Source organism: Mesocricetus auratus, unplaced genomic scaffold, assembly GCF_017639785.1.
Source record: "Mesocricetus auratus isolate SY011 unplaced genomic scaffold, BCM_Maur_2.0 Super-Scaffold_100021, whole genome shotgun sequence".
In the NCBI taxonomy this organism is placed as follows: domain Eukaryota; kingdom Metazoa; phylum Chordata; class Mammalia; order Rodentia; family Cricetidae; genus Mesocricetus; species Mesocricetus auratus.
Window position 1 is genome coordinate 6,496,390 of NW_024429202.1, and position 15,231 is coordinate 6,511,620.

A 15,231-nucleotide genomic window follows, 5' to 3' on the forward strand; every position below is an offset into this window, starting at 1 on the left:
AATCTATAGAGTTTCCGAGGACAGAGCAGGACGCACTTAAGGACATGCCTATAGAATAGAGAGGAAAGGACACGGGGAGGCGATGGGGCGGAGATGGGCGGAGAAGGCTCGAGAAGGCGGGGCTGGTCCACTCCCCAGCTCCCCAGCAACACTTCATCTCACCTCCCGGCCCCTTTCCTGCTGACACATCCCTTGCCTTCCACCCCTGTAATTTAGAAGGTGTGTGGACGGTGAGATGAGAGAGACCAGCTCTCAGAAGGCAGGGAATCAAGGGCTTGAGGAGCGAGGTCTGCTGTGTGGCTTGTTTGAAGGCAGCATGGGCTAGATGGGAGCCTGACGCTGAACGGCAGCGTTCAGGGCAGGAAAGGTGCTGGGCGGTCAGCAGTACCCGCTGACAGTGCTCAGTTCCCAGCACCCACACGGTGACTTGTAACCACTCTATCTCCGGTTCCAGGGGTGCTGCCCTCTTCTGGCCTCCGTGAGCACCAGGCATGCATGTGGTACACATACACACACGCAGGCAAAATACCCATACACATAAAATAAAAAATCTTCGAAACTAGTAGCCAAAAGAATGAGACGAGGGGAGAGGGGGGTCTCTTTCCTCTCTGCCAATGACTTCTGTGACACACTGGGACCTGATGGAGCGCAGGACTGACTTACCCCACTGTTCCCTCTGTGAGAGTTCTAAGGATACATGGGAAGAGGAGAGAGTGTCAAAGCTCTCTCCTGTGCCTATGTCTCCTTGGGAAGATAGAGGAGTTTATGCTGTAAGGTGGCGTCACAATGCCCCAAGTCCACACAAGGGCCCTTCACCTTGGTGCCCTCAGTGCCCTCCCAAGGGTCCCTGGGTGCCTCTGGAGCCCCGGCCACGAGAAGTCCCATCCCACCATCAAGGAAGGCCCTGCTTGAGGATGCTGAAAGTGAGATGCCATCAGGGACTGGGGCTGGGCGGTCCAAGGTCACGAGCAATTGAAATAGAGTGAAGGGCGGGAATGGTCCCATCCAGGGTCACGTGTGTCTCTGGGGCTGGAGCTTGGCTTACAGGGTCACTGACTAACCTGTTCCCCTCCTGGGGGCCTCTGTTGTCTTTTGTAGGGGGCAGAGGGGAATGCTACCATCCAGTCCCTCTGATTCCTTTACACTTGGCTTCTGCAGTGTGCCTTCCAGACTTTTCAGTTAGCATCGCCTAGACGAATCTTTTATGTTAGTGCTTAAATCTAGGTACAGTGTGTGTGTGTGTGTGTGTGTGTGCGCGCGCGCATGCCTCTCTGTGTGTCTGAGTATTTGAGTATGGTGTATCTGTGCTTCTGTGTGTGTCTGAGTGTGGTGTATCTGTGCCTCTGTGTGTGTGTGTCTATGCCTCTGTGTGTGTCTCTGTGTGTGTGTGTCTGTGTGTGTGTCTATGCCTCTGTGCGTGTCTCTGTGTGTGTGTGTCTGTGTGTGTGTCTGTGCCTCTGTGCGTGTCTCTGTGTGCATACCACAGCACACATACGGAAGTCAGAGACATTTGCAGAAGCTGCTTCTCTCCTTCTACCGCTTGGGTCCTGGAGATGAAACTCAGGTTGTCAGCTCAGCCACGAACACCTTTATCTACTGAACCGTCTCACTGGCCCCTAGAGTTTCTTCTTACTTTACAAGGAAGCGAGTACAGAGTGTTATAGCAAACTCAGGGATTATATGCAGTCAGTGGAGGAGTACCACCATTGTACGGGTAGCTAGCTCCAGATTGGGGACTACCCAGTCTTGTAAGGACTTCCCAGCTGTCTCTGGAGCCCTTCTGCACTGGGGTGGGTCAGGCAGCATACTCCGGGCAGTGTGTCACTCCGTAAGGTTAATCTAATCAGCGTGCACCCTGCATTTCTCCAGTGGCACTGCCTGTCTCGTCCACCACAAGCTGGTGAGGTTGATGACTGTCTTACGCCGCTTTTGCAGAAGCTCAAAGATCCGCCTGAGCAAAGCGCCCACACAGGCCAGAGCTCAACCTTCAACCGGCAAAGCCCTGATACATTCTAAACACCAGGTGCCCTGGGGAGACTCCCAGCGGCCTCAGGCCTCATCCCAATGCCATTTGCATTCATCAGGGTACAAGGCTGGCTACCGGAAACAGAGATGCTGACAGCTGAATCTAGGCCTGGGCTGGATCTGAGGGTATATTCCACTGGTTAGAGTGCTCACCTAGAAAAACCAAGACCCCGGGTTCAGTCATCAGTAATGCAGATTTCAAAAAGGTTTTTGACTTTCCAAGCCGTGATACCCAGGCTTTGGCCAGAGCAGGCCATGTACCTCTGGGCCCGAGGACTTGCTAGGGCATAGTGCCTTCCCAGAAGACCTAACCTGATACCATGTGAGGGCTTACCCACGGAGAAAGGCAGGCCTTTTCTCCTTCTTCTTCAGTGTGTGTGTGTGTGTGTGTGTGTGTGTGTGTGTGTGCACGTATGTGCATGCCTGTGTGTACACAGGCTAGAGGAACATGTACGGTGTCCTTCTCTATCACACTCCCCCTTAATCTCTTGAGACAGGGTCTCACTGATCCTGGAGCTAGGCTGGAAGTGGCCAAGCAGATCCTAACTCTCCCTCCACAGTGCTGGGGCTACAGGGGCATGTGTGGCTGCCCCGGCTTTCCCCTGGCATGTGAACTCCGGACCTGTGTTTGCACAAGTGCTCTTATCCACTGGAGGGAACATCTCTCAGCCCCAGAGGACCTTCTCAATCCACCCCCACCCCATTTGAAGTCCTGAGGCAAGGGACAAACTGTCAAGTGCATCCCGAGTCCCTGGGGCTGCTCGGGGCACGGAGGGAGGGAGGTTCTGTGCTCCTGCAGGGTTCCAAGGCCCCAGATTGGAAATGGAAGAGGGTTCCAAAGGGAAGGCAGGGACCATGGTCCTCCCCTTCTTGCCCTTCAGAGTTACTGAACTCTGTAGAACGGGAGGTATATGTGGCACCTTTGAAGTGTCACCCTCAAGGCTCTGAACCAGGCCTCCTCAGCCTTGGCATTGCTGATCCTGGCAGTAAAAATTCTTGGTGGGGTATGGGACTGCCCCCAGCACCGAGGGGCCTCTCTCTAACCACCCCCACCCCCAAGGTAAGAAGGGCATGACAGGGAAGAGCTGTTAAATGAAACCAGATGCTAGCCTAGAAAATATGCAGCCAGGCCCCACCCTCCATCAGTGCTGGCCATGCTGGGGCCCGGGCAGGGAGTGGGTGCTCTCAGCCCACTGAGTCAGTCACTCAGAGCCTGCCTGGCTGGGCCCTGGGAGGGGCAGGACAAGGTTAGGCTGTGATCTCTCTTCCTCCTTCCTCCTCCTCCCACCTTTCCTTTGCGTTCTTGCTCTCTCTCGACTTCCTTTTGTTTTCTTACCTATGTGTATACCTGTGTGTCACATGTAAGCAGGTGCTCACAGAGTCCAGAAGACAGTGCTGGGTCCCCTGAAGTTGGAGTGACGGGCAGTTGTGAGCCACCCAACATGGATGCTGGGAGCCAACCGTGGGTCCTTTGGAAGAACATCCAACATTCCTAACTGATAAGCCATCTCCAGCAACCTCCTTCCCTTTTCTCTTTTTCTTTCTTCCTTCCTCTCTTTTTCTCTCTACCTTTCCTGAACAGTCCTTTCTACCCCAGTTTCTGTGAGGGCCAATCTCTGGATGGGGCAAGGCCCTTGCATGTGGCAGCAACAGCAGTGTCTAGGGCTCCTACAGGTTGGGGCCCAGAGCAGGTGGGGTCAGAGCAGGGGGGGTCAGAGCAGGTGGGGTCTGCAGCAGGGGAGGTCAGAGCAGGTGGGTTCAGAGCAGGTGGGGTCAGGGCAGGGGGGTCAGGGCAGGGGGGTCAGGGCAGGGGGGTCAGGGCAGGGGGTCAGGGCAGGGGGGTCAGAGCAGGTGGGGTCTGCAGCAGGTGGGGTCAGAGCAGGTGGGGTCAGGGCAGGTGGGATCTGCAGCAGGTGGGGTCAGAGCAGGTGGGTTCAGAGCAGGTGGGGTCAGAGCAGGAGGGGTCAGAGCAGGGGGGATCAAGGCAGGTGGGGTCAGAGCAGGGGGGGTCAGGGCAGGTGGGGTCAGTGCAGGGGGGGTTAGGGCAGGGGGGTCAGGGCAGGTGGGGTCTGCAGCAGGTGGGGTCAGTGCAGGGGGTCAAGGCAGGGGGGTCAGGGCAGGTGGGGTCAGTGCAGGGGGGTTAGGGCAGGGGGGGTCAGAGCAGGTGGGGTCTGCAGCAGGTGGGGTCTGCAGCAGGTGGGGTCAGAGCAGGGGGGTCAGGGCAGGTGGGGTCAGAGCAGGTGGGGTCAGAGCAGGTGGGGTCAGAGCAGGTGGGATCTGCAGCAGGTGGGGTCTGCAGCAGGTGGGGTCAGAGCAGGGGGGTCAGGGCAGGTGGGGTCAGAGCAGGTGGGGTCAGAGCAGGTGGGTTCAGAGCAGGGGGTCAGGGCAGGTGGGGTCAGAGCAGGTGGGGTCAGAGCAGGTGGGTTCAGAGCAGGTGGGTCCAGGCCCTGGGCTGAGGCAGAGAGTGAAGGCTGTGTTGGAATTCTGGCTGTGTAAGTCAGTTGTGTGACTTCTGAAAAGTCTCTGTGCTTTGTCACAAACTGTGTGAACTTCAACTGATGATAGCTAGATATTCATGAGCCTCTGTTTCAGCAACAGAAAAACTGAGTTAACATCTCACTTGTCTGTAGGGAACTTTGGCAGAGGTGAGTGACAAGTGCATGGTACTTGGTAGGTGTCTAAGTTACTTTTCTATTGCAGTAAAGACACACCACGACAGAGGAAACTTGGAGAAGAGTGAGTTTATTGGGCTTACCATCTCAGAGCATTGTAGTCCATAATAATCATGGTGGTAAGCTTGACAACAGGCAGGCAGACTGACACTGGAGTGGTAGCTGAGAGCTTTCATGTTAAGACAACAACCATGAGGCAGAGAACCAACTAGAATGGGGTGGATTTTTGAAACATCAAAGCCCACCCCAATGACACACCTCCTCCAACAAGGCCACACCTCCTAATCCTTCCCAAACAGCTCCACCACCTGGGGACCAAGTGTTTGAACACATGAGCCTGTGGGTCCATTTTTATTCCAACCACTACAGTAGATGCTTGATCCGGTCAGCAAAACACATTATCCGTCCTGAGGCGGGGTCTTTGTCAGCTCTCCACACCATCGTGAAGCACTTGTCACTGTGGTCTTGTGCCAGTCTCCTGAACTTAGTCCAGGTCCAGAAGGTGAAGATGCTAAGTCCCAGGTGCTTCCAGAAGTCTCTGGGCGATGACTTCTCTTGGTTTGCTTTTTGAGGAAGAGTCTATATCTTGGGACTTTGGACTCACTGTTTAGCAGAGGAGAGGATGACTTGATTTCCTCATCTTCCTGTGTCCATCTTCTGAGTGCTAAGATTACCAGCATGCCCCCACCCCCTCCACCCCCCACCTCCTCACCCCCGGTGCCAGGTTTACAACTTCTTTTTTTTTAAGGTTTATTTATTTAATTATTTATTGTATATACAGTGTTCTGCCTACATGAATACCTGCTGGGCAGGAGAGGGCACCAGGTCTTATTACAGATGGTCGTGAGCCACCTTGTGTTTGCTGGGAATTGAACTCAGGACCTCTGGAAGAGCAGTCAGTGCTCTTAATCACTGAGCCACCTCTCCAGCCCGGTTTACAACTTCTTTTTGTTGTTGTTTATTTTTATCGTGCTATTGTGTGATTGTGCGTGTGTGTCCATGTGTGGACATGAGTGTGTAGGAGCTTATGGAGGCCAGAAGAGGGCGTCATAGGTCATGGGATTCTCTGGAGCTGGAGTTACAGATGGCTGTGACCTGGAGCTCCCGGGAATAAAACTTGGATCTCCTAGAAGAGCAGCAAGTGCTCTTAACCACTGAGCCACCTCTCCAGGCCCAGTTTACAACCTTTTAAAATTGTGTGTACTACCTTAGTCCCTCCTAGAACAGGATAGCATCTTGGGAACGTGAGTAGATTCAGGTCTGGCTGCTCATCCCACGCAGCAGGAGAGTTAAATCGTGAGACAAGATGCTGAGGTTCAGAAGTGATTTTACTCAGGTGGCTCCTCAAGGAGAAGACAGAGGACTCATGTCCAGATTTGGTCTTGCTGAGACACTGATTTGGGGGGCGGGCTACTTAGATGGCTGGTGAGTGCCTTACCTCAGTGGGGGATGGGTTGCCGCCTTCTCAGGTGGACTGGCCAGTCCTCTGCCGTAGTCATGATGGGGTACTTTTCAGTTCTGACAACATTAAGAACAACAAAGACTGTTTCCTTAGGCTATTTGTGCCTCTGATCCCATTGCCAACATGTAGTTCCCAACACCCCACACAGATGGGCGAGAGGCCTCTCTCTGGTCAAACTCAAGAACATGAGAGAAAATATCCTTCCTCTAATGACTATGGAAGACAAGGTTAAGTGAGGTCATGGGGTCTCCCCAAGACCCGGTGCGGTGCTCGTAGGATGGGTGGGGGCTGTGACAGGCTTGGGACAACATTCCCGGGAGAGAGCGCGTGCAGTCAAGAGAGCTCCCTGCCTGGGGAGGGTAGGAAGAATTTAAAAAGTGAGACAGGGACCTTGTACAGTCATGTTACCTGGGAAAATAGTTTGTAAATCAGATGCAAAGAGCTCTACCCTGACTGGAGCATGGGCATCTGCAGGAGGTCTCTGCCTTCCCTGACTCCATTGTCAGGGCTTCTTTTCTGAGCCCCGAGGCTGGGCAGAGAGAAAATGGTTGGGAGTCGGGGCCCAGAGACAGAATTCAGGTACCCCGATGCACTCTGGTGGATGGTCACCTGCAGGCAGCCCGGGCTTTGGATTGTAAAGCCCGTAAGAGAAAAGGAGCTTGTTAGGCAGAGACAGGTAGAGAGAGGGCTACCCCATTGCCTTTGAGGCCAGCTTGGGCTACATGAGAACTCAACTCAAAAAGCAAAAACCAAACCAAACCCTAAACAAACACGTAAATAAATAAAATGGACACCTGGTCCCCGGGAGTTGTTGCAGGATTTCAAGGAGCAAGGCAGTTCCATCGCAGGAGAGGCAAGAAGGCGTAACAGGGCCAAATGAACGTCAGTACAGCGTGGTCTGCGCAGCAACAGGGGGCTCCTAGAAGAGGGCGGACCCCATCAACCGAGAGCAGAGGCCAAGGGGAGGTGGGCACAGGCAGAAAGGACACACCCTTGGTAACAATGAGGGGTTCTAAAACAGAACTGGGCCAGCAGCTTGGAAGGCGGCCTGCCCTGTACTAGAACCCGCGTTTACCCAGCACTCTAAATGCTTTGGTCTGGAGCAAAGAAACAGTGTTTTCCAGGCTTCTATGTCACGGGTAAGGGATCTTCCTACCAACAGGAAGCGAGAGAGCATGTGCTGGGCTGCATTGATGGGGTTCTCTTAATTCGAGGTACTGGAAAGATGAGGTGTCATCTGGGTGACAGGTACCCTCGTGTGTCGGTACACAGGGTGGGTGGAGAGGACGGGAATTGACACCACATCTCTAGTACACATCTTGCATTCCAGGCTGGAAAGCTTTGGGGTTTATTTTCCAGATGGAAGACACAAAAGGTGCTTTTAGGAGAACAGCTGGGTGATTACGTAGCTATCTATTAATACAGAAGGCAGATTCTGGAGTCAATGGAAAAGGCAAAAGGTTGAAGGAGAAATGACGTCAAAGGGTGCTGGGGTGACCCTTCAGGAGAAAGAGGGTGAAGGCACTGCCCCAGAGGCACGGGGAGGAGTGATGATTGGCTGGAGGAGGAAGAGACCTTGAAGCCAGCATCCAGGTTTCCTGCCTTCTGAACGGGCAGGTGCCTGATGATTAGGCAGAAGTCTGCAGGGGCAGGGCCGGGGAGGGGGACTGAAGGCTTTCCTCTGATATAGAGCTTCTGACATCTTGCCCAACAGAACTGTGTTCCAGGGTTGCTCTGGGGACTCCGCAAGCTGCCCGTTCTCCTTCCTGTCCTGGCTTTAGCAAATCAAAGCCAATTCCCCGGCTTTCAGGCCTGCCAACTTTCAACTTCATTTTCCCTTCTTAGGACTCACAAAAATCCTCAATCCCCAGCCATGGGCAAAAGACATCATCAGGCACAAAGGTGAAGGCACCACTGTCCCCACCGTTGTCACAGACGTGGAAACGAGACCGAGAACAATCTCTGGTGGCAGCCTTTGTACCAGTAGTGGTGGATCCTCGGGGGCATAACCCGGAAAATATCAGGTTCAACTTCTACACCTCCCAGTATTCCAACTCTCTGAACCCCTTCTACACCCTGCAGAAGCCCACCTGTGGCTACCTGTACCGCAGGGAGACCGACCACACCCGCAAACCTTTTGACGTTCCTCCAGCAAACCTGATCTTGTGGCGCACCTAGGTCCTTGGCATCTCTGGAAGTCCCCACCCTGCACCTTCACCCTGTGGTCCTGGGGCCCAGAGGGAAATGCCATTCATTCCTGGAGGAGCAGTGTTATATCTGGGCTAGCCAGGAATGCCGTGACAGCAGAGGGGGGCTTCTTCTCGGAAGAAATAAACTTTGTCCCTCCTTTTCCTGGCCTCTAAGTGGATAGGGTTATTACATGGTAAGTGTATTCCAGGGGGACCTGAAGGGCTGGAAGGTTTTAGTCTCAGCCCCCTGAACCCCAAGGATGTGTTTCTCCCAGACCCAAGTGACAGTCGGTGCTTTCCAGCGTCCCCATGGGCTCCAAAACTAAAAAGACTCACCTGCTGGCTATACGGCTCCTGCTCCCAGGAGGCCATCTCACCCCCTGTAACAAGCACGGGAGATGAACCACTCTCTAGTAAGCCACTCCTGTAAAGATGATCCTTTTGTTCTGGCAGGATTTCACACAGTCCATTCTGGCCCCAGACTTGCTGTGTAGCTGGGGATGACCTTGAACTTCTGATCCTCCTGCCTCACTTCCCAAGGAACGGAATCACAGACATGCACCCCCACTCCTGGTTTACTCAGGGGTTCATGTCTGCTAGATAAGGACTACAAATTAAGCTACATTCCTAATGGTTTCTGGATTTTTGTTGTTTTGTTTTTTGAGACAGTTTCTCTGTGTAGTAGTTCTGACTGTCATGGAACTCACTCTGTAAGCTAGGCTGCCTCAAACTCACAGAGATCTGCCCGCTTCTGCCTCCCAAGGGCTGGGAGTAAAGGCGTGCGCCACCACTGCCTGGCTCATTGTTTCTGGCTTTTTGAGACAAGAGTTTTGCTGTGTAGAGTAGGCTGGCCTTAACCCTAACCGTGAACTCACAATCTTCCTGCCACTGTCCCCTGAGTGCTGGAATTACAAGAATGTATCACTACCCTGGGTTTCTAACTCAAGGCTTTTCCTGGGAGTTAAAGGTCCCATTCCTATTCTGTCATATGGTCCAGAACAGCTAAATATTAGACTCACACGTTTTTGTTTGTTTTGAGACAGGGTTTCTCTGTGTAGCCTTAGCTATCCTGGAACTCACTCTGTAGACCAGGCTGGTCTTGAACTCACAGAGATCCGCCTGCCTCTGCCTCCTGACTGCTGGGATTAAAGAAGTGTGCTGCCATCACCCAGCTAAGCCTTGCAAGTCTTATGGGCCTATGGTCATGGAGGGGTGGGTGAAGGCAGAGCCCACTAAGTCTCACACAGTGGCCTGAGAGACTGTGTAGACCACTTCTGAGAATTCAGTGACTGTGGAATCAGCCATAGAGGGTGTCTGGTGGTGGTGCACACCTTTAATCCCAGCACTCAGGAGGCAGAGGTGGACTAATTTCTACGAGTTCAAGGGCAGCCTGGTCCAGATATCAACTTCTGGGTCAACCAGGGCTACATGGTAAGACCCTATATCAAAAAAGAAAGAAAAAAGACAACAACAACACACACACACATGTACTCACACCCACAGACACACTCACACACAGCATCTGGGCAGCTCATTTCTTCTGCACAAGCTTTTGGCCGATCTTATTATGACTCTCACACCCTCCACCCCAGACTCCACTCCTAGGCCTCTGTGGCAAGATTAGGTTTGTGTCTGTAGCTCCTGTGCTAGTCCAGGTGTCTTTTCCTCATTGAGGAGATGGAAGTTTCAATGTTCTTCTCTCTAATAAGTAACCGTTTTCCCGGCTCCCTTTCCAGTACCCCCTTCCCCAGAACTTTCTGTCTGCCGCGTTTGTTTGAGGTGAGGTCCCTTCTTGTAGTCCAGGCTACCTGGATCTTGCTGTGGCCCATACCGGACTGGAACTGGCCATCCTCCTGCCTCAGCTTCTCCTGAATGCTGACTACAGGAACACACCACTATGCTCATCTTGTCTGCTGTCTGCCTTAATCTCTTGGGGCTTATGTTTTAAAAAATCATGTATTTCAGTTTTGGTGAGGTTTGTAGACTCAGCAGAGATAAATGCTATGTTCAGTCTATGTATATTTAGAGGTCTTAATCATTTATTCAATAAGTTAGTCTTCCCACCACAGCGCAAACTGGGTCTTTCTTTTAGAGGTGGAGATCCCGCCAGAGCCATCTGTGCCCGCCAGAGTGTGCAGGGCAGGGTTCTCAGGCAGAGTTTAACTCCGCCAGTCAGCGCTCCTACACGCCTGGAGCCTCACATTGGCAGCACGGCTGCCAGGGACACCTTTTACAGAAATTGCCTGCAGGCCCACCGGGTTGGGGTTGATGAATCCCAGGATTAACGGTTCTCTCGGGATTCTGTTGTGTCACTAAGGGGTCAGAGTGAGCTCATCCAGTACCCTGGAGGAACCCTCTGTCTTCTGCAACCCAGCTCTGCCTTCCTTCTCCTGCCCGGTGAGCTGTAAGCCACGCACCTCAGCACGGTGCCCAGTGAGCTGAAAGCCCTGCACCTCGGCACGGCGCCTTCATGCAGGGTTTTTATCCTGTCCTTGCCTTTCTTAATTACGCAAGTGCCTCTCACTTCCCTGTCCTGTGGTCGTGCATGCCTGCACCCTCCACACCCCCTTTCCGCCGCTGCACTTGTGTGTGCTCCCACTTCAACACATTTGCACACTCGTTCACTGGCAGTGTATTTGAGCTCAGGATCCTGTCTAATGGTAGTCTGCAGCCTGGCCTGGCAGTGCAGGCCTGCATTCCCAGCTACTCGTGGGGCAGATGCTGGAGAAACACAAGTGAAGACCTGGGCACTTCAGTTAGGCCTTGTCTCGAAACAAAAGCCCTGGGAGGCCACTCAGTGGTTGAGAGCTGGCCCAGTGGGTGTGAGAGCCTAGGTTTAATTCCCTGTTAAATCAAAATGTTACTCTTGAAAAACAACTGAGGGGTCTAGAGAGATGGGTCTGTGGTCAAGAAGCTGGCCTGTGGAGCGTGAGATCCTGGGTTAGGTTCCCAGTTAAGCAAATCAAAATGTTACTCTTGAAAAATGTTACTTGAGGGATCTAGAGAGATGGCTCAGTGGTCAGGGTCCTGACTGCTCTCTCAGAGGACCCCATTTGGTTCTCAGCACCCACAGCGGCTAGCAACAGTGTGGAACTTCAGTCCCAGAGGTCCCACACCCTCTTCTGGCCTCTATGGATGCAGCACATACACAGCACACAGACAAGCACGAAGGCAAAACACCCCTACACGTCAGAACACCCTTACACGTCAAAACATCCCTACATGTCAGAACACCCCTACATGTCAGAACACCCTTACATGTCAAAACACCCTTACATGTCAGAACACCCTTACATGTCAGAACACCCTTACACGTCAGACCACCCTTACACGTCAGAACACCCTTACATGTCAGAAGAACAACGCTGAGGAACGCTGGACGAAACGACTGAGGACAAGGAAATGGGCACAGTTGTGGAGCGGTGACGTCCCCAGCATCAGCAGAGGGACACACGTCATACCTGCTGAGTGAGGGAGGGAACTGTGCCTCAGGACTCAAGAACTGGACCCAACAGAAAGCCTGTTCCTCCATACCGAGACCCAGGAGCAGCAGGAGTGAAGGCGGGGATACCCAGTCCATCTCTCCTGCCCTTCAGTCTTCTCCAGTGCGTCTCTGGACCAGCCGGCTGTGAGTCAGAGGACGGGGGAGCCCGTCTACAGGGGTTTGTCTTTGGGGGCCAGTGTCTGAGGCTCAGGGCTGCATGGACATGATGAAGGGGGATGTAAACACACAGCTCAGGAGGTGCTAGGTGTTGAGGGTGAATGAATTAGAACGTCTGCCTTCTGGAAGCTCCCAGGTTCCTAAGTGCAGCCTGGCAGACAACTACTTGCAGTCCCAGAAGGAACCGAGTGTTCTGTCTGTTATTGTCCAACGGCAAATGGTGCCACAGATCTTAGAGTGTCGCTGGTGGTTTCCACCTCCGGGTGTCCTGTCTTGGCACAGTTGTCTCCCCGGGTGTTGGCGAGGCCTGAACCTGCTTCCACAGACTACATGGAATGTGACAGAGGTGATGGCTTGTCACTGACTTGAGGGGCTGCATTGTATGACTCCCAGTTAGCTGATCGGAGGAGACTCCCCTTACCGGCTTGACAGAATAACAGGCAGAGCGTGGAAGGCTCTGGAGCAGGAGCTGTGGGCAGCATAGAGAGGTGGCCAACACCTGCGACTCCCTCCGACAGCATCCAGCATAGGACTAGAGCCCCAACCACACAGCGGCAAGCACGGAACTCTGCCCCATGCCCACTGACTCCCTGACAGCAGCGTGTGAGGCCCTGCGCCGCAGGAACACGGGGTGACAAATGTGTGGGTTTAAACTGCGCATTGTGGTAATTTATTCTGCATCGTAGAAATCTCATACCGCATGCAGACAAAATGTCAGTGACGCTCAGGGGGAGATGAATTCTAGCGAGATTTGGGGACAATCCCTCTACTGCAAGTCTATAGAACTCAACCAACCTCAAACCCATCCTTTGGGGAGAGCGGATGTAAAGCAGAGCTGATTGGTTCTTCTCCAAAAGATGACTATCCTTGGGTTATGTGAACAGAACACATTCATTACTATAAAGAACAGATGGTTTCTATATATTTTCAAATATTTTATTACATTTTTATTTATGGTGTGTATGGTGTGTATGTATGGTGTGTTGTGTGTGTATGTGGTGTATGTATGAGTGGTGTGTTGTGTGTATGGTGTATGTATGAGTAGAGTGTGGGTGGTGTGTGTGCCTGTGGTATATGTATGAGTGGTGTGTGTGTTATGTGTATGTATGGTGTGTTGTGTGTGTGCACATGTGGCATATGTATGGGTGTTGTGTGTGTGGTGTATATGTGTGGTGTGTGTATGTTTATGTGGTGTATGTGCGCATGTGGCGTATGTATGAGTGGTGTGGTCTGTGCTTGTGTATGTATGTGTGGTGTGTGTATATGTGTGGGGTGTGTGTATGTGTATGTATGTGTGGTGTGTGTGTATGTGTATGTATGTGGGGTGTGTGCATGTGGGGTGTGTGTGCTTGTGTATGTATGTGGGGTGTGTGTATGTGTATGTATGTGTGGTGTGTGTATGTGGGGTGTGTGTATGTGTGTGTATGTGGGGTGTCTGTATGTGTGGGGTGTGTGTGTATGTGTATGTATGGGGTGTGTGTGTATGTGTGTGTATGTGTGGTGTGTGTGTATGTGTGTGTATGTGTGGTGTGTGTGTATGTGTGTGTATGTGTGGTGTGTGTGTATGTGTGTGTATGTGTGGTGTGTGTGTATGTGTGTGTATGTGGGGTGTGTGTATGTGTATGTATGGGGTGTGTGTATGTGGGGTGTGTGTATGTGTATGTATGGGGTGTGTGTATGTGGGGTGTGTGAATGTGTATGTATGTGGGATGTGTGTGTATGTGTGGGGTGTGTGTGTATGTGTATGTATAGGGTGTGTGTGTATGTGTGTGTATGTGTGGTGTGTGTATGTGTGTGTATGTGTGGTGTGTGTGTATGTGTGTGTATGTGGGGTGTGTGTATGTGTATGTATGGGGTGTGTGTATGTGGGGTGTGTGAATGTATATGTATGTGGGATGTGTGTGTATGTGTGGTGTGTGAATGTGTATGTATGGGGTGTGTGTGTATGTGTATGTATGTGTGGTGTGTGTATGTGTATTTTATGTGTGGTGTGTGCTTGTGTATGTATGTGGGGTGTGTGTGTATGCCTGTGCCACCAATAAATACACAGACTGGCTGAGATACAGCTGGTCTTCACTTTGCTCTCCATCTATTCCACACATTCCTATGACTACAAGGAAGTGACCCAAATGCCCTGTGAACACAGGAAGTAAGGCTGGGTCATAAAACCTCAAGGTCCACCCTGGTGATGCTCTTCTTCCAGCAAGCCTTCCCCTCCTAAGGACACACAGCCTTCCTTAACACGTCACCAGTTGGGGGCATGTGAGCCTGTGGGGACAGTGCACATCTAACCACAGTGTAACATGCAGGACCTTTGGAGACAACTCTCCCTCGAGAGCCTGAGTCCCTGTGGGACCATGAACGCAGACACAGAGGGACGTGCAGCTCTGACCCAGCTTGATCTCTCCATGCCCTACAGGCAAAGCACACACCTTCAGCAGTGGGGACCTGCCATTGGATGCTGGGGCTGCAACCCACAGCACTGGGGCCCCGTGGTGTGACCTCATAAAAACTCCTAGGGAGACAGCCTACCCATGGCATGGAGGTTTTCACCCACCAACCTTATGGCTCCTGAGTGGCGACGTTTTCACCCATGTTGAGTGCCATTGTCCCAACTCTTCAATTGCTGATTTCCTAGACGCCGTTACACATTTTCAAGAAACTCAAAGGTCTGCCATTATAAACTCTTTTTGGAGCAATGGGCAGGGTCTGTCCTGCCATCATCTGTTACAGGGAAGTGCCAGCTGACTTTGGGGTTCAGCAATTGCAGGAGCATGGGTGACACACAAGCTGCTTTGTCATGGAAAACCCTCCAGTTGGTGATGACTCTCACAAAAGCTTCATCCTCCGAGCCCCCTGAGGGAGGAAGGTCTCCTTATGTACCCACTGGGGGGCAGGGGCTTTGAGTCTTGTTCTTGGGAGTTTCGTGACTCCCAGGAGGGAATGCTTCAACCCAGAGGAAAGGTCAGTGAAGGTTTGAGTGTGCATGGTTAGGGGTCCCTTCCAGTTCCTGGGGTCATGTCTTAGGAGCCCCTAAACCACACAGTAGCACCATCGGGGCTCAGTATGGCTTCTGACTGGGAGAGAAACTGGGTCTGTCTGACATACATGTCAGTGCCATGTCTGAAGGCGAGCCGGAGCATTGAGGACACAGTCCTATGAGAAGGGCATGGAGGTCATAGGGTCAGTGCTGCTGCCAGCCACCACCCACTGGATCCTGTT

The 15,231-nt window shown here is 52.4% G+C and overlaps 1 protein-coding gene and 1 long non-coding RNA gene across 4 annotated transcripts; one reads left to right on the plus strand and one right to left on the minus strand.

Moving 5' to 3' along the window:
- Nucleotides 1-4,761: 4,761 nt before the first annotated feature.
- On the minus strand, nt 4,762-7,173 carry LOC121133272. 2 transcript variants are annotated; one of them, XR_005870087.1, is made up of 5 exons: nt 6,954-7,173; nt 6,568-6,784; nt 6,136-6,215; nt 5,905-6,040; nt 4,762-5,300 (listed from the first exon to the last, which is right to left on the minus strand). It is a non-coding gene; the product is annotated as an uncharacterized LOC121133272 (long non-coding RNA). The 2 variants fall into 2 exon arrangements; XR_005870086.1 differs by lacking the exon at nt 6,568-6,784 and having other exon boundaries at nt 6,954-7,168.
- A 41-nt stretch (nt 7,174-7,214) lies between these two features.
- Nucleotides 7,215-8,509, plus strand: Guca1anb (GUCA1A neighbor). Of its 2 annotated transcripts, none has more exons than XM_040729307.1 (2): nt 7,215-7,298; nt 8,005-8,509. In XM_040729307.1, the coding sequence occupies exons 1-2, from the start codon at nt 7,290-7,292 to the stop codon at nt 8,335-8,337; spliced, it is 342 nt and encodes a 113-aa protein (XP_040585241.1). In that variant the 5' UTR covers nt 7,215-7,289; the 3' UTR covers nt 8,338-8,509. The 2 variants fall into 2 exon arrangements, 1 of the variants encoding a protein (XP_040585241.1); XR_005870085.1 differs by having other exon boundaries at nt 7,289-7,373; nt 8,005-8,091.
- The last annotated feature ends 6,722 nt before the right edge of the window (nt 8,510-15,231 follow it).